General features: G+C 43.9%; 1 protein-coding gene across 1 annotated transcript in view; it reads left to right on the forward strand.

Annotated features, from left to right (window-relative positions):
* The window catches only part of PCGF5 (polycomb group ring finger 5), a 120,918-nt gene that overhangs the window by 46,337 nt on the left and 48,935 nt on the right, over positions 1-25,646 (forward strand). The window contains exons 6-9 of the mRNA XM_085621448.1: positions 2,204-2,259; positions 2,347-2,403; positions 4,404-4,543; positions 9,970-10,068. Of these exons, the coding sequence (XP_085477574.1) occupies positions 2,204-2,259; positions 2,347-2,403; positions 4,404-4,543; positions 9,970-10,068 (352 nt within the window). The remainder of the gene's footprint in view (positions 1-2,203; positions 2,260-2,346; positions 2,404-4,403; positions 4,544-9,969; positions 10,069-25,646) is intronic.

The following is a 25,646-nucleotide window of genomic DNA, read 5'->3' on the forward strand; positions in this document are numbered from 1 at the left end:
AGTCTCTAGATACCGATTGGGTGTGCAAGATGCAGAAGAGTATAGTGCCATGTTTACCGAACTCTGACTACTCCAGGACCTACTCATCATCAGTGCAGTCTCTCCAGCATTAAAACTATCATTGGCCTCTGCTTAAACTTTAGAGCAAATGGCCTCACTGCTTTGGCACTTTGCAGCAACAATGCTACCCCTGTTTCTTCAGTAGCCACTTCTACTGTCAGACCAGCGTCACTAATATGGCCTTCACCTGTGCTGCCTCACTCAGATTTGCCACCTCCATCTACCGATGCTCCTTTGTCACATATCCACTCTCTTCCTGCGATTTTTTTTTAAACATTTAAGTTGAGGACTTAACTACTGCAGTGCTGGGCTTCTCTGTCCGCTTTGTGGAAGGAGTTCAGTGGTCATTGTTACTTTTCAGTAGAAGCGCATATTAGAGCCACCATTTTGAAACCATGCTCTAGTTGTGAAGCTGTTCTGCTGTATTACGAGCAATTCCAAATAGCACTTTTTCCCATTTTTATTTATTATTTAATTTTATTAACTGTTTGTAAAATTTTAGTCTTGGTTGAATCTTCCCTCTACTAATGGCAGAAATTTTCATATTGCTATTTTTACCCGGAAATAATTGATAAATTATTGATTTTTGACTACCTCTAATCCTGTTATTTTTGTTTTTAATTAGGCACTTTAGTGCTGGGCTTCTTGAATTGCTTCTCGGACGGAGTCCATTGGGCAATTTTACTTTTCAGCAGAAGCACATATTAGAGCTGCCATTTTGAAACCGCACTCTAGTTGGTCGCAGTCTTTCAGCTCCGCCCTATTTATACTCGACCAGGACCAGGGGCCAGCCTCTATGCTGGAAAAATCACTTGCACTTATGATGAAATCAGAGCACCTTATACTATAGTCTTATAGCCTGCCGTAACGGGCTATACCGGCTATTAAAGGCCTGCTGCAACGTTAAAGGCCTGAGCCGAAGGCGAGGGACTTTAACAAAGCAGCAGGACTTTAATAGCCGGTATAGCCCTGCTATGAAGGGCTATAAGGCTATTAGAACATTCTGCCACTAGAGGGCAGAATGTTCTAACAAATAAAGCAAAGCCTTCAGGGAGCGCGAGGGGATTGAAATACCCTCAGGCTCCCTGAAGCCTTTGTTCACAGCCAGAGCTGTAAACAAAGAAACATTGGAATGTTGGATCTCCGGGCTTATACCAGCTTATAACAGAATGTTTTCTTGGTGCTAATGGATTACCAGGAAGGGACAGTTACCTTTCAAAAGTCAGATTGCCGTTTCATTATCTGTGTTGGTTTTTCCAGTGCAACAAAACAGCAAGGACTGCCATTGCCAGATGGATACTCATATGAATATCAAAAGCTTAGGCTAGGAGGAGATCAAGCACCTCTAAGACCTGATATTTCTTCCACTTTAGCTGAGGTAGCTTGGATTTCTTCCGAGAGCCATGTGCCGACATACAAATGTGTAGGGCATCTCCTTTGGCTACCCCTTCTAACTTTTGTAAACATTACACACTGGATGCATTTTAACCTTACAGTAAGTTTACGCCAGCCTGCTTACTTGATCCCCTGTAGATTTGCTCCCCCTCCATGCATCATTTTGTAACTGTGAAATCCATTTCTTTCCCAGTTAGGAACGAGAAAGAAGGCCAGACTGCCAGAGTAAGGAGAAATTAAATTTCATCGTAGGTCTGGTATTCTTACTTCTTACTCTCCCTTCATAACAAACACCCAGCTGCCCCTTTATTTAGCATGTGCTATGCTATAGCATTACTTACAGAAAACTCGAAACTGGGCTGAGGTGATTCGCAGGGGCTTGTTTTCAAAAGTTTAAAGTGACATCTTGTGGCGAATCATGTCTCCCATCCTGCATGTGGTGCAGGTATTTCTCACAGGTCATGAAGCATTGCCAGCAAGTTTCAAGAGTACCACGGTCATTTTTCTTTCACCATAGAGTTATGTGTTTGTATTGATAAACTGTACAACTTGCGTCTTGCTGAGTTGTGCAATCAGGAAATGTTTAATCTGAATGAAATCTGGATAAACATATATATATATTTTTTTAAGTCGGCTGACTCATTCTGATTTCTTATTTTCAGTCTTTTAAATGGGCTTTATTTGACAATTAAATGTGTCTGTCGCTTATAAATAGTGCATTTTTTGTATTGGTCTATTTTCTTAAAAGGCTGGACAATACATTGGAAGAAATCATCTTCAAGCTGGTTCCTGGACTTCGAGAAGGTACAGGTTTGCTACAGTTTACGCAATAACATTTATTATTTGCACCTGTTAAACTCAACTCGCTGACTATTGTATTTTATTGTACAGAGGAGGAGCGACGTGAAACAGATTTCTGGAAGAGACATAGACCTCAAGAAAATGGAGGTGAACGAAGTACATTTACTTTCTCTGCATGTATTCCTACATAGAAATTATATTTATCTGCAAGTTCTGTGTTCAGTTAACTCCATATACATACAAACTGGACCATGATATCAATTTAAAATAGCAGCGGAACAAAAGAGAGCTGCTCAGACGTTTGTGTTTTTAAAACAAGGAAGCGTCATTTATTAGGTTCTGAACCGCAAGATTCAAGAAAAATTGGTTAATATTGAATCAAAAGAAATATGATTAACTCTTTTTTTTAAATTAGGGTCTTCTAATTGTTTTACATTTTTAAACGTTTTAAATCATATAATAGTGAGGGCAATGCTCCTTTCTTTCATGTCTTTCTCCCCCCTGCCACTTTCTGTTTCACTCTTTTTAGTTGTTCGAAACTCCATGTCTGCTTTGGTCTTTTTTCTTTATTTTTCATTTCTTACTACTTTCATTGTGACCATCTCTACTTTCTAATCATAGGTTAGCTTGTGAAGATATTTTGCTGTTTTTTGTGCTGCTTCACAGGTTTCTTTCTGTTTTTCTTTATTATTATTTGTTAGTGGTGTTGATATATATTAGTGTGTTTATTAAATTTGTTCAGTTTTAACAGATCGACTATGGTTTTGATTTGGAAGTGGATGGTAGTGGAAAATCCTGAGATCTTATGGAGCCATTTATAAATCGGTATTAGAATCTACCATCTGTAGCTCCTGTACCATAGGTAGAAAGAAGAGTAGCACTTCTAGAAATCAGAGGATGTTCCATTACCACTTGGCTCCATATCAGGCACAACGCCTATGCATTGTCCATGAACGAGTCATCCTCGTATGATAATGGTGGCAATAGCGCAAGAAAGCCCATATTGTTTTTTATTGTAATATCCCAACCTCTATCTATGAATAAGAGCAAAAACAAGAACGTTGTTCAGATTGGAATAATGCAACAAGAACAATGGGTCTAACGAAGACTGACTTCTGCTCCAACCTTAATACGTGGGATTAAGGAATAATTGAAGGATGCTAGTGGTGTGGTTAACTATGGCAAATGAAGGCATGAGGGTGAAGATAATTTAGTTAAATACAAATTCTTCTTGAATGAAGAGAAGAAATGTCATTACAAAAATATCAAGTGATGTAATTTACGTTTTCAGCTCAGCCATACTTTTTTGTATAATCCCATTTATTCATCATTGCATATTTCATAGATGTATACTTTTTCCTATGCGGTTCATTGAGAATCTACGCAGGTTTTGAAGAGTTCAAAACATTTCACAGAACTTTTGAGTTCCTGTGGTTAGATGTTCAAACAGTATGATATCTTAGATATTCATAACACTCCCCACTTCTATTTTTTTCACCATTTTTATTAATATGTTTTAACCCATTACTAGTTGTGGGTCTGCTGTACACATTCACCTTTTGTGCATTTGCTGTCGAGTCCCATGGCTCAGTGAATTAAGCACAGGTGCTGAATTCTATGTGTTTATGTTGTGTGTCTCTGTGGTGTGGCCTTACTGGTTTCAGAATGTCTGACTGACCCTCGCCTCCTAAAGGGAGTCCCTTCCCGTTTGTCTCTGGGAGTGTAATCCACAACTGTTTGCCCAATAAAGATTTTAGGACACTTGATTTCGGGGCCTGCCCTTATTGTGAAAAGGGTGTTTCGTTTTAAGATGGTATTGCTGGATTGCTTGAATAGCAGATGTTGCGTATATTTATTTGATTTACTTGGAAACACCTTACATAGCACACGCAATGCCATTGGAATTTGACTTCTGTAGGTTGCACCTCATTTGTTTATTTCTAGGTAACTGGGAATTGCGCCCTGCCTCCTCTCCTTAATTACCTTCTGGAATATCAGAATTAGTTAAGGACCAAAAATAGTTTAGTGAACACACATAAAATGCTTCTTGTTGTATTCAAACTTTCATATTGTTACATTATATTTGTTTCAAAGTCTGTTACTTTTTGGGAACTGATATGACTGATTTTATCTAAACTTTATTTCAGATGCAAGTCCAAAATCTAAAAGATCAAGAGGAGAAGATGATAATGAAGAAGACAAAGATTATCACAGAAGCGACCCGCAAATTGCCATTTTTCTGGACTGTTTACGAAATAATGGTCAGTCAGGCGATTACACAGTTAAGGTAAGTAGAGAGTGAAATTTGTTTTTGCTTTGGTTGCTTTGTAAGTAAACACGTTTTAATGGTAGGTAGACCACTAGGCTTTATACCTTTTTTCTTTTTAATGCATTTATTATCAAGACCAAAAATGATGGATACATATAGAAAAACTGTTTCTCTGGCACTGAATATGTCAGATATTCCCGTGCTTGAATCATTCCCCATCATCAGGCTGGGTATCCACAGCAACTGAAAATAGCAGTAAACAGTGTTAAAATGGTTATAGGCCTCAACAGCAGTGTTTGTTTAGTACCACATAGACCTCATTTCAAAGAACTCAAATTTCAGCCAATGGGGTGGAAGTACTACGGCTCCTACTCCTCCCTCCCCCCAGAGTTCACTAAAGCTCAGATTCTTATTTCATGTCATGTGTGACAGCGTCTAGAGAAGAGCTCTCCTATAACCTCTCTGTGACCTTATCCTGTTGTTTGCCTGGGGGTACCATGATCTTGAAGCAGCTCTCTGTTCAGCCTTTAGAGTACTGTAAGTTGTTTTTGCAGTATTTGTGTGGAAATTCTCTTGTTTGTGCCAGAGAGACCTCTCCTCTGTCATCATGACCGGCAAAAAAAAATAAAATCTGTTTTCAAATCCTGGTCTACCTGTGGACAGGAAAAGATCCATACTTATGAGCCACATGAGCAGTGTATTTATTGCCTTTATCCAATGCACAAGCATATATAAAATCTGTCCTTCCACGACTCTGAAGGATAGTAAGAGGAAGTTGTCACAATATTTGCTGAAGAGAAAGAAATGGCCCCTGCAAAGCGGATGCTCCCTCGTTTGGGGATGATTCTGTGAAAAGTGCTCTATTCACATACACACCGGCTGTAAAAAAAAAAGTAGGAATCATGGAGTCTCCAAAGCTGGACTAAAAACCTAAAGTGCTGGCATCCAACTCCTTCCAGGAAAAACTTGAGTTTCCCAGGTAACCGGTCCGGGGCAGGCAAACCTTAGCTTTCCAAAAACATTGTGTGAAAATTCAGCTCCCTTGATGCCCTGGCTGAGCTGCCATACTCAATGGTGATGTCTCCTTTATCCTCCTCAAGAAGAAGAAGCCCTTGTTGTTGTCGTTGACTACCTCCTTGACTTCCTCCCTAATGCAACCTATGGGACAAGCCTTGATGACTGAGTCAGTGACCAGTGAGGTATATCTTTGGACCTATGGAACAGTGTGCATGGGACCCGTGTGTTTCATAATCTCCTTACTTAGGACATCTACTACAGAAACAACAAGGTGATTGAAGGAATGCTTGAATTAAACTCAGCCACTGGCAATCGCTGTGAGCCGCATTCCAGACCATCGTTTTTCTGCCACTGTGCCATTCTAGACAAAGGCCCGCCCCACCTCTTTTATGTTAATCAATCTTTAGCCTTCTCCAATAGAAACAGTCCAGCCTAAACTGCCAGGCCTGCTCCAGGTGGGAACACAAGTAACCCCAGACTGTTTTCAACCTACTTGGGTCTCAATCGTAAGATAGAGCTTGAGTTATAGCATTCCATCCATCACTTTTTTATGTTTTTCTTTATGACACCCTAAGTATGACAGGTATGCAGAGATGTGGGTCCTGTGTTCGGTGTGCTACTGGAACCAAGCTGCACCTAATTGAAGTGTCTCAACTAGGGCAAAACCTTCCTTGGGTTGTTTGGATCAGATCAGAGAGGACCAGGCTTGGCGGTTTGAGGTGTACTGGTCCTATTGCAGCAGGGCCAAGGTGAATGTGCATATGGCTCGTTCTAATCTGAGATGTAAAAAGTGGGCAAAAAATGACTGATTAATTCAAGCGTTCTGTTTTTTGTATTTTTCACTGAAAACTTTAAGATGGACAGGATTAAATGGGTACATTTTCAAGTGGGGCCACCCCACACTGGACTTGCTTGACAGCTCGAACAATGATAAATTCTGGTGCTACTCCTGCTGGTTTTGGCAACCAGTAACTAGAAGTTGCTGAAATTGCACTAACATTTTCTATTCATATTTCAGTGAGATAAATATAACCTATCATGCACTTCTTATCACCTCATATATTGCATTACTTATGACATTTTAAATGGCATCATTGATGATATCACTTCTGTCCTATCATGTAATGGTGGCTACAAGAGAAGCTTTTCTGTTGTAGCTAGCTAATCAGAGCCTTTGTGCCCGCAGTCTCTGCTTTAAATCTGCAGACCCAGAAAGGACGAAGGGGGGAAAAAGCGTTCTCATCAAATTCGATTTGTTTAATTGTTTTATTTAATCTGTGAATAGTCCATGAATCTGGGTTTGTGGAACATCCACAGACTAATGGCTCTGATAGCTCTAACTTTGTAACCCCTTCAAAAAGGTAATGTCCAAATAAATTGGAATTTAGATGCACAACAGTTTTGTGCCGCCTTTTCTTCTCTGGCTAGGGAAATTAACATGCGGAAACCTGCCCACTGACTGGCACCCAACTAATGGGCAAGGTATCGGAGGAACCACTGGCTTTTGTGTGTGTGTGTCTGTACATATATATGCGGGTGGTGTATGTTATTGTATGCTATAACACACACCACACGCCATGTTGTGCTTTAGGTAGTTACTTGTCTTCCTGAGACATTTTGAAGTGTGTTTTTGTTTTGTGTTTTGTGCATGGCGGACAGTGTGAGAAATGTTGTGCGCATTGCATAAAATAACTGTCTACTTTCACTGGTTCTGCGCAATTGAGCCAGACTGGCACTTTTTAACAGTGTTTTTTTCAGTGAATTCTTGCAATTGTTTGTGTGATACACTTAATGTCCAACCCCCTGCTGTGCACGCCCTACGGCTGTATGAAATGCCATGCTTTGGCCTTGCACTGCTGTGTCAGTGGAATAGGAGCTGCAGGAGGGGTCTTATGTGGCACTACACAACTGATCTGGTAAGATGGGTTGTTTCAAGACCACAGAATCCAAAGGCAGTTGTTCGGTGGGTTGCGTGCTGGCCCTCGGTTTAGCCCCCACTCCCATGACCAAAGGCTGTGCATAGCAGGGATTAGCGTTTGGTTGCAGCTCCTGATCTTTGGCCAACCTTTGTACTCTGCCATACCTACCAGGTGCAGGAAACCCTGGTGGGTGGGCATTGGCCTGATCTTTTGGCACCCCCCACTGTTCACAGATAAAAGACCTGAAGCATGTTTGGGGACCTGGCCCTGCATCCAATCTCTGCTGTGCATGGCATGTAGCTGAGCATAGCTGGGGTTGGTTGTACAACTAGCTGATATAGTCGATCATCAGAACCTCAAAATATCTGTGAAAAATTGTAGTTAAAAGTGATGGCTTATTTTTGCTTATAACATATTACCATATGTTACAAAATCTGACATTCCATTAAAAAAACACAATTTAAGTTATAGTTACAAGAAAAAAATGAAAAACGCATGACATTGGCCAGTTACAGTTAGTGACAAAAACCCTTACTTCCAACTCTACCATGAAAAACAATAATTCGTCACCAAAAAGACTTGGTCCTGTGAAAGGATAGGACCAACTGATAAATGTTTGGAAGATTATGGTGCTATGTTTTGAAACATTTGGAACATTAGAGTATAGAAGTTCAAAGAGATGACCAACATGCAATTCACTATTTAATACATAGCCTTAGAATGCATGTATATTTTATTTATATATGTAGCTTTATAAATCGTTGCTAAACATACCATGAGGACAAATTGGTCTGAAATTAAATGTTACTGCAGGAATCTGGATGTAACATTAGTTGAATTAATGTTAGACAAGAGGTAGTCCTAATAATATTGGTAGCAAGCGTTGTACTCAGATACTTAGGCAATCTTTACTTGCACACTGTAATGCTGCTTAATAGAGATTGTGTTGCTAATTAACTCAAAGATATAAAGTAGCTATTGAGACTTGCTCGAAATATATTGTATAGTGTCCTGATAAAGTGACAAATACAAGTCACAAAATCCCTGTTGGCAATACAATAAACAATTAGATTTTCAACATGCAAAAAGACTGTAAAATATAATTGTGGAGAGTTCTAAGAAACATAGGGCCTCATTACGATGTCAGTCTGAAAGCATTCTGACCGACTCCTTGTTGGAATCGTTTCCACCTGACTCGGGTTCGGCGAGTCCGACTGACCGATTACGATGGTTCTGAACACCGTTCGGTCAGAGTCCCATTAACATCACTGGGAGCCTGTGTTCTGACCGACAACACAGGCTCCCATTGAACAAACAGGTGGATGCGGAAAACCCTGCTCCCTGTGGCGAGCATGCCATGGTGCCTGCCACACTGTGCATGATTGGAAAGAGGGGTCCCATGGGTACCCCAACGGGCTACAACCGGAGGCCTCCGGGTGAAGGAGGGCCTGCTATGGGACTCCAAAGTCAGTTTCTGACAGCTGTATTGTGTCAGACAAACCGACTCAGAAAGGCTGTCCGAATCCAACATCGCAATACGTCGGTCGGAAACGCGGTCCATACACCTGTACACTTCAGCTCGGACCGATTCGGAGACTCCGAATGGTGGTCGGAACCAAGTTAGAAATACCAAACGGTTACCTTCCATCTTAATCGGTGGGTTGGAAATGTTCCTGAGTCGGTCAGAAACAGGGGTTCTGACACAGGTTAGGAAAATCTGAATGCAATTAGGAGCCTTTCCAACCGATATCGTAATGAGGCCCATAATGTCTTTCATAAAATTATTTTGTGATCCATTTTGTGAAAAAGAAAGAGCAGTTTTAAATTAAACACAGTGTTCTAACTTGTAGAGATTTTTTAATAAATGCAAAAGAGGGTACTAAAATTTTGGCAACGGAGAGACTGCACAGGTCTCACAATAATTTTTCCTGTTTATGGGCTGAAGGGCAGCTTCAATTTATGTTCCCAAATCTGGGCACTTTCTTTCCGTGTTAAATTAATCTGTTTAGTTCTAATGTCTATGTATCTTCATTTAATTAATCAAAAGCCAGCCTGCTCCTCAGGTGTAGCTAGGATAATGGAGAATGAAATAGTGATTCAAGAGATACCTCTAACTCACCCGTCATGGTAAACTATGGCTGAGATAGTACTACAGCGAGTAGCTTTGAGTTAGCCTGCTACCTCAAAGTGACTGGCAAATTATCCATCAACACGTTTTTTGTGTATCTTAATTTTCCTGTGCTTTTCTCGTGTTAAGAGGTGAATTAAAACATTGAATATTTATGTGACTCTTTTTAGAAATTATAAAAGGAAAATTTAAAGTTATGTACTTAGATTGTCATGGCTAAAATATTTATTGTTGAAAAATGACTATCACTTTGTAAACAACTGTTTAAAGGAGAATAGGGATTATAAGTAAGTGATGTCCCCTCTTTCTTAAATTGTGTTGTTAAGGCATATTTTCATGTAATGGGATTGAACTATAACATTAATATTTCTTTTTTTCAGGGTTTATTGAAAAAATTTATACGCTGCTCTACACGAGTGACAGTTGGGACCATTAAAAAATTCTTAAGTTTAAAGTTAAAACTTCCAAGTACATATGAGGTGCGTTTCAATTCCAGTGACTTATCTTTGAGTTAACTGTATACTCACTGTGTTCTTAGATTATTATCTATAAAATCCAAACGTATTTGAAGTGTCAGTCCTAGTTCTGTCTGCATTTGCAGCATGGTCCCTTAAGCTAACTTTCTCTGCATGGTTTTGCTTCTGTTTGTCCTTTCGTTCTTCCACTGTATACCTGTATGATAATGATTCAGAAGCCGGATCCTTACTCCTTCCCCTGCGGAGGCAAGTCGATCTTTGGAATGGCCAGGACATAATGAGACCACTAGCTCCAGTACAAGGTTTTGATACCCCGATCTCCCTGTCAACAGGCGCTCTGACAGATATGGGGATGTAAAGGGGCTCAAAACCTTGCTGTCTCCCATCAGTGAATTAGCAACAGGGACTGTAAAGGACTCTGGCCCTTTGACCACACATTCTATTTGCATTTTTACTTCCTTAAGCAATAATGTATTTGCTTGGCACCAGAGTAAGCTTTTAACACAAGAAAGGATGTGGGGACCTTTGCCCAACCCTTCAATGGTATATCTCAAGGAAGATCTTCTTCCATTATTCTAATAGGAATGCGAAAAAGGTGCAACTTACCTCAGTCCCTTTTATGGTAAGTATTTTGTATTTGTACTAGGGAAGAGGAGTTAGATGGTTCTTCTTCATATGCACTCCTGCTATTACGTCATACAGTGTAAAGGCTCTTTCCAGTCTCTCTGGTTCCTTCCCTGTGATGAAAAAGGGCAGGGGGAATTTCTGCTGAAAGATCACAGTAGTCCGTCTTAGAAATTTCTCTTATCTAGAGGTTAAGAGTGAAATTACAATAGCCCTTAAGAGAGGCTATTTCTTCTAAAAGAGTAAAGATTTTCTAGTTTGGGTTGTGTTCCTGCAGAAACGCCTAGATTATTTCTCTTCAGAACTCATTTAATAGTACTAAATGTAGTTGGTCCATCAAGGCTTTAATTTGAACACCACAAATGTCTAGTATTTCTGAGTACAGAAATATGGTCTGAAGAACCAAATGTTAGTTGACTTTGAAACTGTTAACTATTTGTAAAATGGTTTCCACAATGTCTGCTGCAAATGTCTTTAATTTAAATACTGTCTGACAAATGCATGTTGGAATGAATCACCTTCCAACAGTAATTTTTGCGGCTTTGAGATGCAGCTCTTACTCAATGGCCACCCATGTTTTTCTGCACGACTTATCCCCTATGCACATTCTTATTTCCAATACATTAACTCGAGACACTATTAGCATTTTTACTTCTTGAGTCAGTATTACAGTTGTAAAGCTACAGGGCAACGTTTTACAGCAAGAACCAGTGGATCCTAAATCAAAAATTCTATTCTCCAACCCAAATGTTTAGTAGCCATGAATTTCGGATGAGTTAGAAATTCAAAATTAATTGCAGTATTGAAAGCAAAAACGTTTATATGTCACAAATCATGAGCACATTGATGATATTTGTTTTGCATTTATTTGGAGCCTGCTCAGCTGAATTTTAAGCCTGTAACACACTGATAAACTCCATTGCTATCCCCACATCATCTCATCCTTTCCACCATCTTGTCACTACTCGGCTGTTTCGCTTCTTCTACTCTTTTGACTGCATTGACACTTTCACTTCTATCCACAAGCTCTCAACCCGTCCTTGTACCCCTAGCTCTAGTGGCATATTCATCCCAAAACCACTCCAACCGTTTTATCTATTCTCTTCCCCATCTACTGTCTCACACCCAACTGATTTCTTGTCCCAGCCCCTCTCACCAGATGAAATCCCCATGTAATCTGCTCTCTGGTACCTCCCATTTCTACCTCAAGCACATTCACCCCTTGCACTATCTCAACCTGTATCCACTCACTGTCCAATCACATTTCCACTTTCTTTAATCTGACACTCATTACTTTCTCTCACTATTTAGAAAATTAAAAATCTTAGGACTTTATGTTTTTCATAAATTCAAGAAAAACATGTATCTTTAGCAATCATTAACCTTTAAAACTGGTAACCCAGCAGCCTGAGACAAAATGTACATTTTGTTTTGAACTTTTCTTGTAAGTTTAGTTGTGGGTATCCGAGAGAAACACTTTAGTTATAGATTCCTTACCTTAGAATTACCCCCAGGCTTAAAACTGGATCTAGAAAGTTTTTTTGTCAGCAGTACCTCTGCGCATCGGAAGGTGGCGTCGGTCGGCTCTGTGTTTGTCGTTGGCGTCGTGGCCACCGGGATGACGTCGCGGCAGCTGCTTAGACGCCGCCCTCGCGCACTGACGCCAGCCAGCGCAGATCCGGGAAGACTGGTACATCAGTCAAGTTTTTCTCGATTTTTTTTGTCGATGTCTTGTTTCGAGTCTCCGACTCCGAACAGGTGCATGAGGGATGCCCGGTTTTAAGGCCTGCGGTTCCTGAACCCGATTGATGTCGGTGACGGATCTGCACCGCCTGTGCCTCTTCTGCCTGGAGCGCGACCATGACCCCAAGTCGTGCCCTGACAGTTGATGACGCCGAAGGCTTTGCAGGCGCAGTCCCGAAAGCTGCTTGAACGACGGCAGTCAGCTCCGTGCCGTTTGAGGTCCCGTTCGAGAGGGAGGTCGAGGGACTGGTCGCGGAGCCACCATCAGTCCGGCTCGAAGTCTTCGCACTCTGGGTCGGGTAAGTCGAAGCATAAGAAGAAGTCGAAGAAGCATCGTCGCTCTTTGTCTTCTCCTTGTCGGTCGACCGACTCGACGAGGCGCGCGGGTGGTGCCACTTCCGCGGCTGCGCACATGGAGCTTCCCTCCCTTTCCGGGACACGGAGCGACCCCCGCCCAGCTTTGTACGTTCTACGAGGCGATGCATGCCATCTTTGAACGGACTGACCACGCCAGCGTGCCTTTGGGCCCCGCGGAATTGTTGGATCCAGGCCTGGATCGGCGCCGGTTGACCTTATTACACCTCCACCGGCGCCGCTTCCACCGGCACCACTACTGTGCCCGACACCGGTTGGCCCTCCTGGCCGGCGTCAACCCCAGCCTCCTTCCTGATGTGGACACGGCATCGACCCGGCATCGATCGAAGCCAGATCCGGCGCCGGGTTGGGTTTTCATGCCCCTGTTCACTTCTGGGGACCCTTTCCAACCACAGTGGCAACCAGAGGAAGATGAGGACTGGGAGGGGTCAGGCGACCCTTTAACTGACCAGCTAGGGTCTGTACAGGACTGGAGAGAGGAACTGGGGTATGCCAGTGGTCTTGACTCCTCACCCGACCTTGGCATGTTGTCTCCTCCTACCGTGGCTACAGAGGAGGGAGCGTCATACCTCTATCAGGTGTGCTCTAGATCAGGCTGACACAGCAGCTTTGGCAGTAAACACTAGTGTACTGCTACGTAGACATGCTTGGTTAAGAATTTCAGGATTCAAGCCTGAGGTGCAAGCCTCTATTCTTAATCAACCCTGTGACAAAGAATACCTCTTTGTTCTAGCTGTCGATACATCCTTAGAAAAGATGAAAAAGGATACTGAAGTTGCTAAGTCCATGGGGGCCTTACAATCACCTTCCAACAGAGGAAACTTTTGTTGCTCATTTTACAGGGTGGCTCCAAAAATATGTCTACAGACAATCCTTCCTCCTCTTACAAGGGCAACAATCAGTCGCCCTCTTCAAGAGGTTATTTTAGAGGTGGATATAGAGGAAACAACGGCAAGGGAAGAGGCAGAGGTAACTTAACACACACTTCCCCTGCTAACACCAAACAGTGACTTGCTTTCCATACCCCCCCACCATTTCACTCCTGACGGGGGACGTCTTTCTAAATTTCTACTCATTTGGAATACGATTACACCAGACAAATGGGTTCTACAAATGATCCAATCTGGTTATTGCCTGGAGCTTACAAGCACTCCACCGAACATTCCTCCAAGGTCACACCTCATGTCACAAGAACATCTCACCCTTCTACAGCAAGAAGTTCTCTCTCTGTTGCAGAAAGGTGCAATAGAACCAGTCCCTCTACCACACCAGGGAGCAGGGGTGTACGCCCTCTACTTTCTTATTCCCAAAAAGGAAGGCTCTCTCAGGCCTATATTAGATCTCTCAGAACTAAATCTATACATTCAATCGGACCATTTTCCTATTCTAACACTCCAACAAGTGTGCCCCCTTCTTCAGCAAGGTGACTTTCTCTCCACTCTGGATTTAAAGGACTCTTAATTTCATATTCCAATACACCCTGCACACCGCATATACCTCAGGTTCGAGGCATGTGGGCTGCTGAATTCATATCTGTGCATAGATCGCCGCCTAGTGTTGGGTCCGGATGATTGCACATTGTTGTCCTGGAAGAGTCTTCGAAGTATCACGAGATAGGTGGCTCCTCCCCTGGACTACAGTGCGCATGGGCATCCTCTCCATCCTCAGATTGTTTTTTTCCGCCATTGGGTTCGGATGTGCTTTTCTTCGCCCAAGTTAGGAAAACTTTATTTAAGGCCAAAAGCCTTTAGGTATCGTCGGTATTGTTTGCGTTCGGTATCGACAAACTATTATACTTGTTCTCGGATTTATTCACACTGCTCGGACCTAGTTTCGGTCCGAACATCGATCGACGTTCGAGGATGGAATCGAGGACTCCCTTCAAGAGATGTCCTTTCTTTCATGCGAAATATCCACACATCGATGTCCATCCGGTGTGTAACAAATGTTTATCACCGGATCATGATGAGTCAAGGTGTATGGCCTGCACCCGGTTCCGGTCAAAGAAGACACTTCGGAATCGACGGGCGGCTAGATTGGAGGCCAAACAATCGGCGCCTGACCCGTTTAATATATTCGGCACCGAGGATGAAGAAGTCGAGAGCGTCGAAGAGATAGACTCGAGCCATGCTTCGGAGCATGAATCCCAATCTGACGACGATGATGAGGTGATCTTCGAGAACGAAGACGTCGTCGACGAGGTAGGAGACGACGGTGAGGCCCTTGGGGCCGAGGAAGATAGCTCGGGCGAGGAGCTAGGCCAATCCGTAGAGGCGGAGGCCGAAGGAGACAGTCTTGATAAGGCTTAGGTCGAGGGATCACCTGCGGGCCTTACCCAAGATCAGTCGGATCGTTCTACAGCCCCGCCTGAAGGCCGAGGAAGATAGCTCGGGCGAGGAGCTAGGCCAATCCGTAGAGGCGGAGGCCGAAGGAGACAGTCTTGATAAGGCTCAGGTCGAGGGATCACCTGCGGGCCTTACCCAAGATCAGTCGGATCGTTCTACAGCCCCGCCTGAAGGCCCGGCTTCGAACATTTCAAAAGAGCCAACAATATCAAAAAAGACTGGATTCGATTCAGTGAAAGCGAAACCAAACCCTGCACCGGTCAAATCGAAACCGAAAGTGCAACTGGTTCAGGTCGGATCGAAGGCATCGAAGCCCTCCAATCCGTCGACACAGAAAAGGGACATCGGAGCCGACCAAAGAAAGAAGGACTTCGGTACCGAAAAACAAAAAAAGGGCTTCGGCACCGAGTCACAGAAGAAGGCCCTCGGTCCCGAGAAGACGCAACGACCTATGGCACCGAAGGTTGGAGCACCGACCACAAAGGTCACGGTGGTCGATCCGACTACGTCAACACCGAAGAGTGCGGCGACTGCCAAACTATCGGATCAACAGGGCGTCGATCCCAAACTTCGGATCGAAAACCCGAAGGCTGGGAAGAAACCGGAGACCGCGTCGAGGCCTGTCTCCAAAGAGCCTATCGGTTCCAAAGCACCGTCTGCATTCACGTTGCAACAGGTGTCGGAGTCCCTAAAGCGCATCAGGGAACGGGCAACCCTCGAACCAAGAACGGGTCCCGAACCACACAGGGTCGCTAAAGCTCACTCGGCGCCGGCACCGATCAAGTTTGGATTGCCGCCACCAGGGGCACCGAAGATGTTCGAACTTAGGAGGAGTGTCGAACAACCACGACCAGTGTCCACGGAAAGAACCGATGTCGAGGACTCGCAGGACCAGTTTATCGACGCCGACACTGGTAGGCTGTTGTTCCGCAAGCGGAGAATTGCTCCAGAGAAGGCTTTGGACTCATACAAGATTCCACTAAAAAGGAAACTGGCATCAGGTTCGACGCCAGTGCTTGTAGAAACATTCCACACCTATCATTAGGAACCACCATCCTTTTCTCCTACACACTCGGAACAGGATGCAGGAGAGGGCTATATTGGGGATGATACCACTTATCCTGTGGATAATGACCCTGATGACCAACAGCAAGACCAAGATCAAGCATGGGGAGACCCTACTGACCAAGGTGACCCACAAGATGCTCCTGACACTCATCTTTATAATATCAAACCATCTCCCACTGAAGATACTGCTGCTTTTAACACCCTCATTGAAAGGGCAGCTGCCAATCACGGAGTGGAACTCCATTCTGACTCTGTGGAGGAGGATTTCTTGGTGGACACGTTCTCCACATCAGAAAGAACGGTCAAGACTCTACCAATGTTGAAAGGGGTTCTTAAACATGCTAAAGACATCTTTAAGGAAACGACCAGGGCACGGGTATTGAACCCGAGAATAGAGAAGAAATACAAACCAGCACCCAGAGACCCAACGTACATTAAGGGTCAAATGCCGTTGGACTCCATGGTAGTTTCTAATGCTCGCAAGAGAGCTAACTCGCAGACTACAGGTGATGCTCCTCCTCCAGACAAGGAGTCCAAAGTGCTAGAAACATCAGGCAAAAGGATAGCAGCACAAGCAGCAAACATCTGGCGCATTGCCAACACTCAGGCACTCCTGGCCCGATACGACAGGTCACACTACGATACACTAGAAACACTGCTAGAACACCTACCAGATGACTACAAAGATGGAGCGGAGCTCCTCATCAGAGAGGGACAACTCATTACAAATGCATCCATCAAATGCGCACTGGATGCAGCTGACACTGCTGCAAGGGCAATCAACACTAGTGTGACGTTACGGAGGCACGCATGGCTGAGAATATCAGGCTGCAAACCTGAGATTCAAAATAATATCCTGAATCAACCAGTCAACCCAGACTTTTTATTTGGCCCCGAGGTTGACACCACACTGGAAAAGATTAAAAAGGACACTGAAACTGCGAAATCTATGGGGGCTCTACAGTCGCAGCAGTTTCGGAGTGGCTCCTTTCGTCGCCCCGGGAATAGAGGAGCAGCTATAGGTCAGGGGTCCCAGCAGCAGTACAGTAAAGGAGGTACCCAGAGTACCTATAATAAGAACAATAGGGGTGGATATCGTGGATCCAGCACCAAAGGCAGAGGACGAGGACACAACAACACCAGGTCCTCCGCCAATAACAAACAGTGACGTCTTGTCACTGCCCCCCGACCACATAACACCGGTCGGGGGGAGACTCCAACAGTTCCTGCCAGTCTGGAGATCCATCACCACAGACAGGTGGGTCAGAGAAATTGTCCAGTACGGTTATTGTCTGGAATTAACATCCAATCCACCCAACATACTACCAAGACACCGTCCTATATCCGCAGAGCACTTGACATTATTGCGGCAAGAAGTACTAAGTATGCTGCAAAAAGGAGCCATAGAGCTCGTGCCTATGGAACAGCGGGGGTCAGGGGTGTACTCTCTGTACTTCTTAATCCCAAAAAAGGACGGGTCTCTACGACCTATACTAGACCTCCGCCCTCTCAACCAATACATTCTGTCAGAGCATTTCCATATGCTCATCCTCCAGCAGGTTCTGCCGTTACTCAGTCAGGGAGACTTCCTAGCAACACTAGATTTAAAGGAATGCGTATTTCCACATACCCATACACCCATCACACAAAAAATATCTCAGGTTCACTCTTCAGGATCAGCATTATCAGTTCAAAGTACTCCCTTTCGGAGTAACAACAGCGCCCAGAGTCTTTACCAAGTGCCTAGCGACAGTGGCCGCACACTTAAGGAGACAGCACATTCACGTCTTCCCTTACCTGGACAACTGGCTTGTTCAGGCAAAGTCAGCCCAGCAGTGTGCCAGCCACATATCCCACACCATTCACCTTCTTCACAGTCTGGGATTCTCACTGAATTATCCAAAGTCACACCTCCAACCCGCCAACGTACGGCAGTACCTGGGCGCGACTATAGACACTCTGGCTGCCAAAGCTCAGCCGAATTTAGCGAGAATCAACAGCATGCAACTACTGATAAAAAGTTCAGGCCACAACACTCCCTTCCAGCGCGAGTGTTCATGCAGTTGATAGGCATGATGGCCTCCTGCATCTTCATAGTCCCGCACGGGAGACTACATATGCGCCCGCTTCAGGAGTGCTTGGCACGTCAATGGAATCAGACTCAAGGACAGTTGAAAGACCTAGTGTTGGTGAGCGGTCGGGCATACAACTCTCTGCATTGGTGGAATCCACAAAACCTTTGCAAGGGCCGACCATTCCAAGAGCCTGTTCCACAAATAATACTGACAGCGGACGCGTCTCTCCAGGGATGGGGAGCTCATGTACTCAATTACACAGTGCAGGGACTATGGACGACACAGCAACAGAAGATGCACATCAACCTTCTGGAACTGATGGCTATCTTCCTGGCAATGAAAGCATTCAAAGTACACTTGTGCAACAAAGTCGTGTTGATCCGGACGGACAACATGACTGCCATGTACTACATACAGAAGCAGGGAGGAACACACTCTCCACAGTTGTCTCATCTGGCTCAGAGCATGTGGAAGTGGGCCATTCAGAGGAACATGTTCCTCATGGCGGAACACCTCCCGGGCATGGACAACCAGATGGCGGATCTGCTCAGCAGACACAGCCACCAAATGCACGAGTGGGAGCTACATCCATCAGTACTCCAACCGTACTTCCAGCAGTGGGGTCATCCAGAGATAGACCTATTCGCCACAAGGGAAAACGCAAAATGCCAAAGCTTTGCCGCCAGGTTTCCGCATCCACAGTCGCAGGGCAATGCGATATGGATGAACTGGTCAGGCAGATTTGCGTACGCTTTTCCCCCAGCGCCATTAATACCGCTAGTGGCACGCAAACTACGGCAACGCCCAATGACACTCATCCTGGTTGCTCCAATGTGGGCACGCCAGCCATGGTACACCGCGTTACTAGAACGGTCCGTGGTGCCGCCTCAAAGACTGCGGCTAACACCCAAACTTTTAACACAGAACCATGGCGACATTCAGCACCCAGATCCGCAACAGCTGAACCTGGCGATCTGGCTCCTGAAGTCTTAGAGTTTGGCTACCTGAACCTCCCTCCAGAATGTATGAATATCATCAAGGAGGCCAGGAGACCCACGACCAGAGCTTGCTATGCGGCTAAATGGAAAAGGTTTGTCATTTACTGTAAAAACAATGACATTAATCCGCTGGATGCATCCATTCAGAACATCATCTGTTACCTGTTACACTTATACCGATGCAATCTGGCATACAACTCCATCCGTATACATCTAACCGCAATAGCGGCCTATCTTCAGAACAGGCAGCACCTCTCTTTATTCAAGGTGCCTGCCATCAAAGCCTTCTTAGAGGGACTCAAAAGAGTGATTCCTCCAACTCACCCACCGGCACCGGTGTGGAACCTGAATGTGGTTCTCACCAGATTAATGGGCCCACCTTTTGAAACTCTACATTCATGTGAGATTCAATTCCTCACCTGGAAAGTAGCCTTCTTAGTGGCAATCACTTCGTTGAGAAGAGTTAGTGAACTCCAGGCACTAACCATTCAAGAGCCATTCATACAGGTTCACGCAAACAGAGTTGTACTACGTACTAACCCCACTTTCATGCCTAAAGTGATATCGCAGTTCCACATGAATCAAACTATTGAACTGCCTGTTTTCTTTCCAAATCCAGAAAATGTCGCGGAGAGAATGCTCCATACACTAGATGTAAAGAGGGCCCTCATGTACTATATAGACAGAACAAAGGATTTTAGGAAAACAAAACAACTGTTTGTTGCCTTTTCTCCACAACACAAGGGCAACGCCATGTCCAAAGCAGGGATAGCCAGATGGATCGTTAAATGTATTCAAATTTGCTATGAAAAAGCTAAACGCACATTAACGATTCCTCCCAGAGCCCACTCAACACGAAAGTTAGGGGCGTCCATGGCTTTCCTAGGGAATATTCCTTTAGAGGAAATATGTAGAGCAGCCACATGGTCCACTATACATACATTTACAAAACACTACTGTGTAGATGTACATTCAAAACAGCAGGCAGCTGTAGGTCAGGCTGTTCTCAAGACCCTTTTTCAGACTGCTGCAGCTGGCACGGGCAGCCGCCGCTAATAGAGGGACTGCTATATAATCTATGCACAGATATGAATTCAGCAGCCCACATGCCTCGAACTGAATATGCTACTTACCAGTATGCATCTGTTCTTGGCATGTAGGGCTGCTGACATTCATATCGCCCACCCTCCTCCCCGGCGCCTGTAGCGGCTGCAGCACTCAGAATTACTGTATAGCATGGTCATCACTTACGGTATCTACTCCATCACTGCCACAATGGCGAAAAACAATCTGAGGATGGAGAGGATGCCCATGCGCACTGTAGTCCAGGGGAGGAGCCACCTATCTCGTGATACTTCGAAGACTCTTCCAGGACAACAATGTGCAATCATCCGGACCCAACACTAGGCGGCGATCTATGCACAGATATGAATGTCAGCAGCCCTACATGCCAAGAACAGATGCATACTGGTAAGTAGCATATTCAATTTGTGGTAGCAGGTCAGCACTACCAATTCAAAGTCCTTCCATTCGGAGTGACAACCGCACCCAGGGTTTTCACAAAATGCTTGGCAGTAGCTGCAGCCCATCTAAGAAGACAACATATTCACGTCTTCCCATACTTCAACAACTGGCTCATAAAGGGCAGCTCGCACAACAGCTGTCTACGCCACACACAAAAAACTGTGCATTTGCTCCACGAGCTAGGATTAACAGTAAATCTGTCCAAATCACATCTCCAACTATCCACGTCTCAAGCATATCTAGGAGCTACTATAGACAAACAAAATGCTCTACCATATCCAACTCCAGCCAGAGTCAGGAATATACAAACCCTGATGTCTCAGTTTCAGCTAGAACACTCCTTACTAGCGCGAGTGTTCATGCAGCTACTGAGAACTGAGAATAATGGTGTCTTCCATTTTTATAGTCCCTTACGTAAGACTTCAAATGCGTCCCCTACAGGAACGCTTAGCACGTCAGTGGAACCAAGCTCACGGTCAGTTATCAGATCTAGTGTTGGTAGATGGCCGCACCCATCGCTCGCTGCAGTTGTGGAATACACAACACCTTTTAAAAGGGCGGCCCTTCAGCAACCCGGTTCCACAAATAGTACTGACAGCAGACGCAGCACTGACAGGTTGGGGAGCGCATCTCCAAACCCTCACAATTCAGGGCACTTGGGGCTTCCAGCAGAAACAGCTTCATATAAATCATCTAGTGCTGCTAGCGATTTTCCTAGCGCTGAAAGCATTTCAAGTTCAGCTAGTATGCAAGACTGTCCTAATTCGTACAGACAACATGACAGCGATGTACTTCATATGGAAACAGGGAGGGACACACTCTCTCCAGCTATCACAGCTAGCACAGACCATCTGGAAATGGGCCATACATCACAAAATATATCTCCTAGCAGAACACCTCCCAGGAGTACACAATCAGATGGCTGATGTGCTCAGTCTTCAGACACAGCAAATCCACAAATGGGAAATACACCCTCAAGTTCTCCTCCCATTCTTCCAAATGTGGGGCTTCCCACACACAGACCTGTTTGCCACACATCTAAACTCAAAATGCTCAAACTTCGCGTCCACGCCCATTGTCCAAAGGCAATGCACTGTGGATGAATTGGTCAGGGATACTTGCTTATGCTTTTTCGCCTCTCCCACTCATTCCATCAGTGGTTCGGAAACTCAAACAAGCCTCCCTGACACTAATCCTAGTTGCTCCCACATGGGCACTTGGTTCACAACCCTATTGGAACCCTCAGTAGTTCCTCACCAAAAACAACATCTTACATCTAATCTCACACAGAGCCATGGAGACATAAGATAGCCAGATCCCAGTCAACTCAATCTGGCGATCTGGCTCCTGAAGTCTTAGAGTTTGGCTATCTTAATCTACCGCCAGACTGCATGAACATTATCAAAGAGGCTAAATGTCCTACCACAAGAGCATGCTATGCAGCAAAGTGGAAGCGGTTTGTGATATACTGTAATAACAACCAAATCAACCCACTTGATGCTTCTGTACAAAACATTATATGCTATTTGTTACATCTACAATTTTCCAATTTAGCGTACACATCCATACACCTACATCTGGCTGCAATAGCTGCATACCTCCAGAATAGACAACATCTATCTCTTTTTAGAGTGCCTGTTATCAAAGCCTTCATGGAGGGACTCGAAAGAGTCATTCCCCCGAGACGTCCACCTGCTCCAGTGTGGAATCTCAACACTGTTCTCACCAGACTAATGGGTCCACCCTTTGAGTCATTGCACAAATGTGAACTGCAATTTTTCACATGGAAAGTTGCTTTCCTTGTTGCTATCACATCACTCTGAAGAGTGGGTGAGCTTCAGGCATTAACCATAGAAGAACCCTTTTTGCAGATGCACCAAAATAAAGTGGTTCTTCATACCAATCCTAAATTCCTTCCTAAAGTAATTTCTGCTTTCCATATCAATCAATCTGTTGAGTTACCTGAGTTCTTCCCTCAACCAGATTGAGTGGCAGAACGTGCCCTACACACATTAGATGTGAAGAGAGCATTGCTTTATTATTTAGAAAGGACAAAAACTTTCCGTAACACAAATTAACTTTTTGTCGCTTTTGCTCTACCACACAAAGGCAATCCGATATCAAAATTAGGTATTGCAAGGTGGATAGTCAAGTGCATTCAAATATGCTATGCAAAAGCAAAACAAACGTTAACAGTTCCCCCTAGAGCACACTCTACATGCAAACTGGGGGCTTCTATGGCATTCTTAGGAAATATACCCAAAGATGACATATGCAAAGCTGCAACATGGTATACACCTCACACATTTACCAAACACTATTGTGTAGATGTGTTAGCAAGACAACAAGCTACAGTGGGCCAGGCAGTTTTATGTACGCTTTTTTATACCACTGCAGCAGATACAGGTTAGCCACCGCTTTGGGAGATATGTAGCCTATGCACAGCATATGATCTACAGCTCGTATGCCTCGAACGGAATATGCTACTTATCCAGTATGCATCTGTTCTTGGCATATAGAGCCGTAGAGTCATATGCGCCCACCTGCCTCTCCGGGTACCTATACCTGTTGCAGTAACATCTTACTTAGATACATGCATTCATGGACATCTCCTTTTACTACTCTTACTAACTCTATTATAACCCTCTGCGGGAAAACAATCTAACAATGGAGTCGATGCCCATGCGCATTATCACCGAAAGGAGGAGTCACCTACCTCGTGACCGGAAAGACTTCTTCGAAGAAAAACAAAGTGCAAACATCCACACCCAACACTAGCTGGCGATCTATAAACAGCATATGACGCTACAGCTCTATATGCCAATAACAGATGCATACTGGGTAAGTAGCATTTCCTTCCTGAGTATGGTCCATAGGTTTGAAAAACAGGATATTTGAAGTTTGCATTGCAGAATCTTAGTTGAGAAAGGAGTTGAAAACGCAAAACATGAGCATAAACATGCAGCCTGAGAGGCCTACATTGAAAACTGAGAAAAATATACCCTGCGCCTTAAAGACTCCAAGAGCTTACTTAACCATGCTGCATTGTACTGGCAGTTGCCTCACAGAGACAGTTCTATTTTACGGAAATTATGTGTTGTAAGAACTTCAGTAAATGATGTTGTTAATTCACTTCAGTAGATTATTTCACAGTAAAATTTACCATATTTGCGTGTGAAACACCTATAGCTGATCATAAGCAAAACAACAAAAAAAAGAAATTGACGAAATATAACAGTTACCAACAAGCTCAACATTTTCCCATGAAAAGTCTTTTCAGCAGTGTATGAGATGTTGGATCATTTATTTAACTGATGTAATCTGCCCTACACATTTCTGTCCAGAATGAAAATGTATAGCCAGATTGGGCATGTTCAAAAGGTTTAGATGGAGGCACCCTCGTCGAGATTTTACACTACAGGACACTGCACTATACACAATCTTTGTTTTCGTACAGAGGGATGAAGGAACTCATGATGGTTCTGATAAAAATATTCCATCATGGCAAGTCGTGCCACTACATGGAAGTTCATCGCTAGTATACCAGCACTATTGAAGCCTCCGTTTGAACTGATTTGCAGAGTTTATCGAAACTGCTCCTCTCTAAAGACATGCAACATAAATGAGAAGAATCCTTGAGATACAGACCTGTGCCATCCAACAATCGCATCTCTAGTTTCATGACAAGTTTCCACTAAAAAAGCTCACAGCAAAAACACCCATAGAGATTCACCTAAACCAACATGTAGTGATGCTCATTTTTTTCAGCCATTGCAGGGAAATCTGTACACAATTAAAGGTGACTTTAATTGTTACTGTTATTACTATTATTATTGCTTTTATTATTATATTCACTAGGTACTTATCACTTAAAGTCAGCGCTAATTCTTTTTAAACATACCCTGTATCATCCTCAGTCACTGTAAACATATCTCTGTAAGCTAATCTAAATGGCCACAATGGCCTTCTTGGAAGGAGTTCCACCTACACAAATCTGCAAGACCACAATGTGGAAATCTTGCACAACATCAAGCACTGCTGTCTAAATATCCAACCAAGCAGGCTCTGAATTGGCAGTGGGGCAGGCTGTACTATGAATCCTTTTAACTAAGGCTAGCATCATTCCAACCTATCACTATTTTGCCTGTATTGGATGGCAGCATCGGTTTAAGCATGTAAATCTTTGTTGGTGAAAAAAGTTACTTATATGTAACTACAGCTATCTAGCATTGGTTTCTTACTCAGATTCACAAATGACCCACCTCCTTCCTTCCTGCGATTTAATTTCACTTTAAAGTGCTCTGAAAAAAATGAGCCATGGAGTTGGAGCTTGTTGCATTCTGTTACTGCTATTTTTATATTTCCTACTGAGGATTGCCAGCCTGATGAAGGGGAATAAATGAGGTATATGCGTCCATGCAAGATGCCATTACTGGAGAACAATAGATACAGATAACTAATGTATACTTACTTAAGTATAAGTCCCCTATTTTTGCAGTGTGTCAGGCTTTGTACATGATGTTTGTATTCACAAGAACAATCAAGGTCCATCAAAGATTAGTGGGCATTATTCTTCACCACCTAGGCTACTGGGTACTCAATCTGCAAAAGAAAGTTAGCCTCCCAGATCTTCTCGACTCCTTGAATGAGCAGTCAAAGTTTAGCTTGCAACAGGTGGTGTAAGGTTGTGCCTAGGTATTAATCTCAGTTTCAATGAAGATTTGTCTTTTTGTATATTCACAATTTAATTATCACTTTCTATCCGTTTTCATCCTGCCCTGGGGACGTCATCAACCATAAAATCCAACTCTCTAGTACTTAATGGCGAC

This window comes from Triturus cristatus, chromosome 1_2 (assembly GCF_964204655.1).
Source record: "Triturus cristatus chromosome 1_2, aTriCri1.1, whole genome shotgun sequence".
NCBI lineage: Eukaryota > Metazoa > Chordata > Amphibia > Caudata > Salamandridae > Triturus > Triturus cristatus.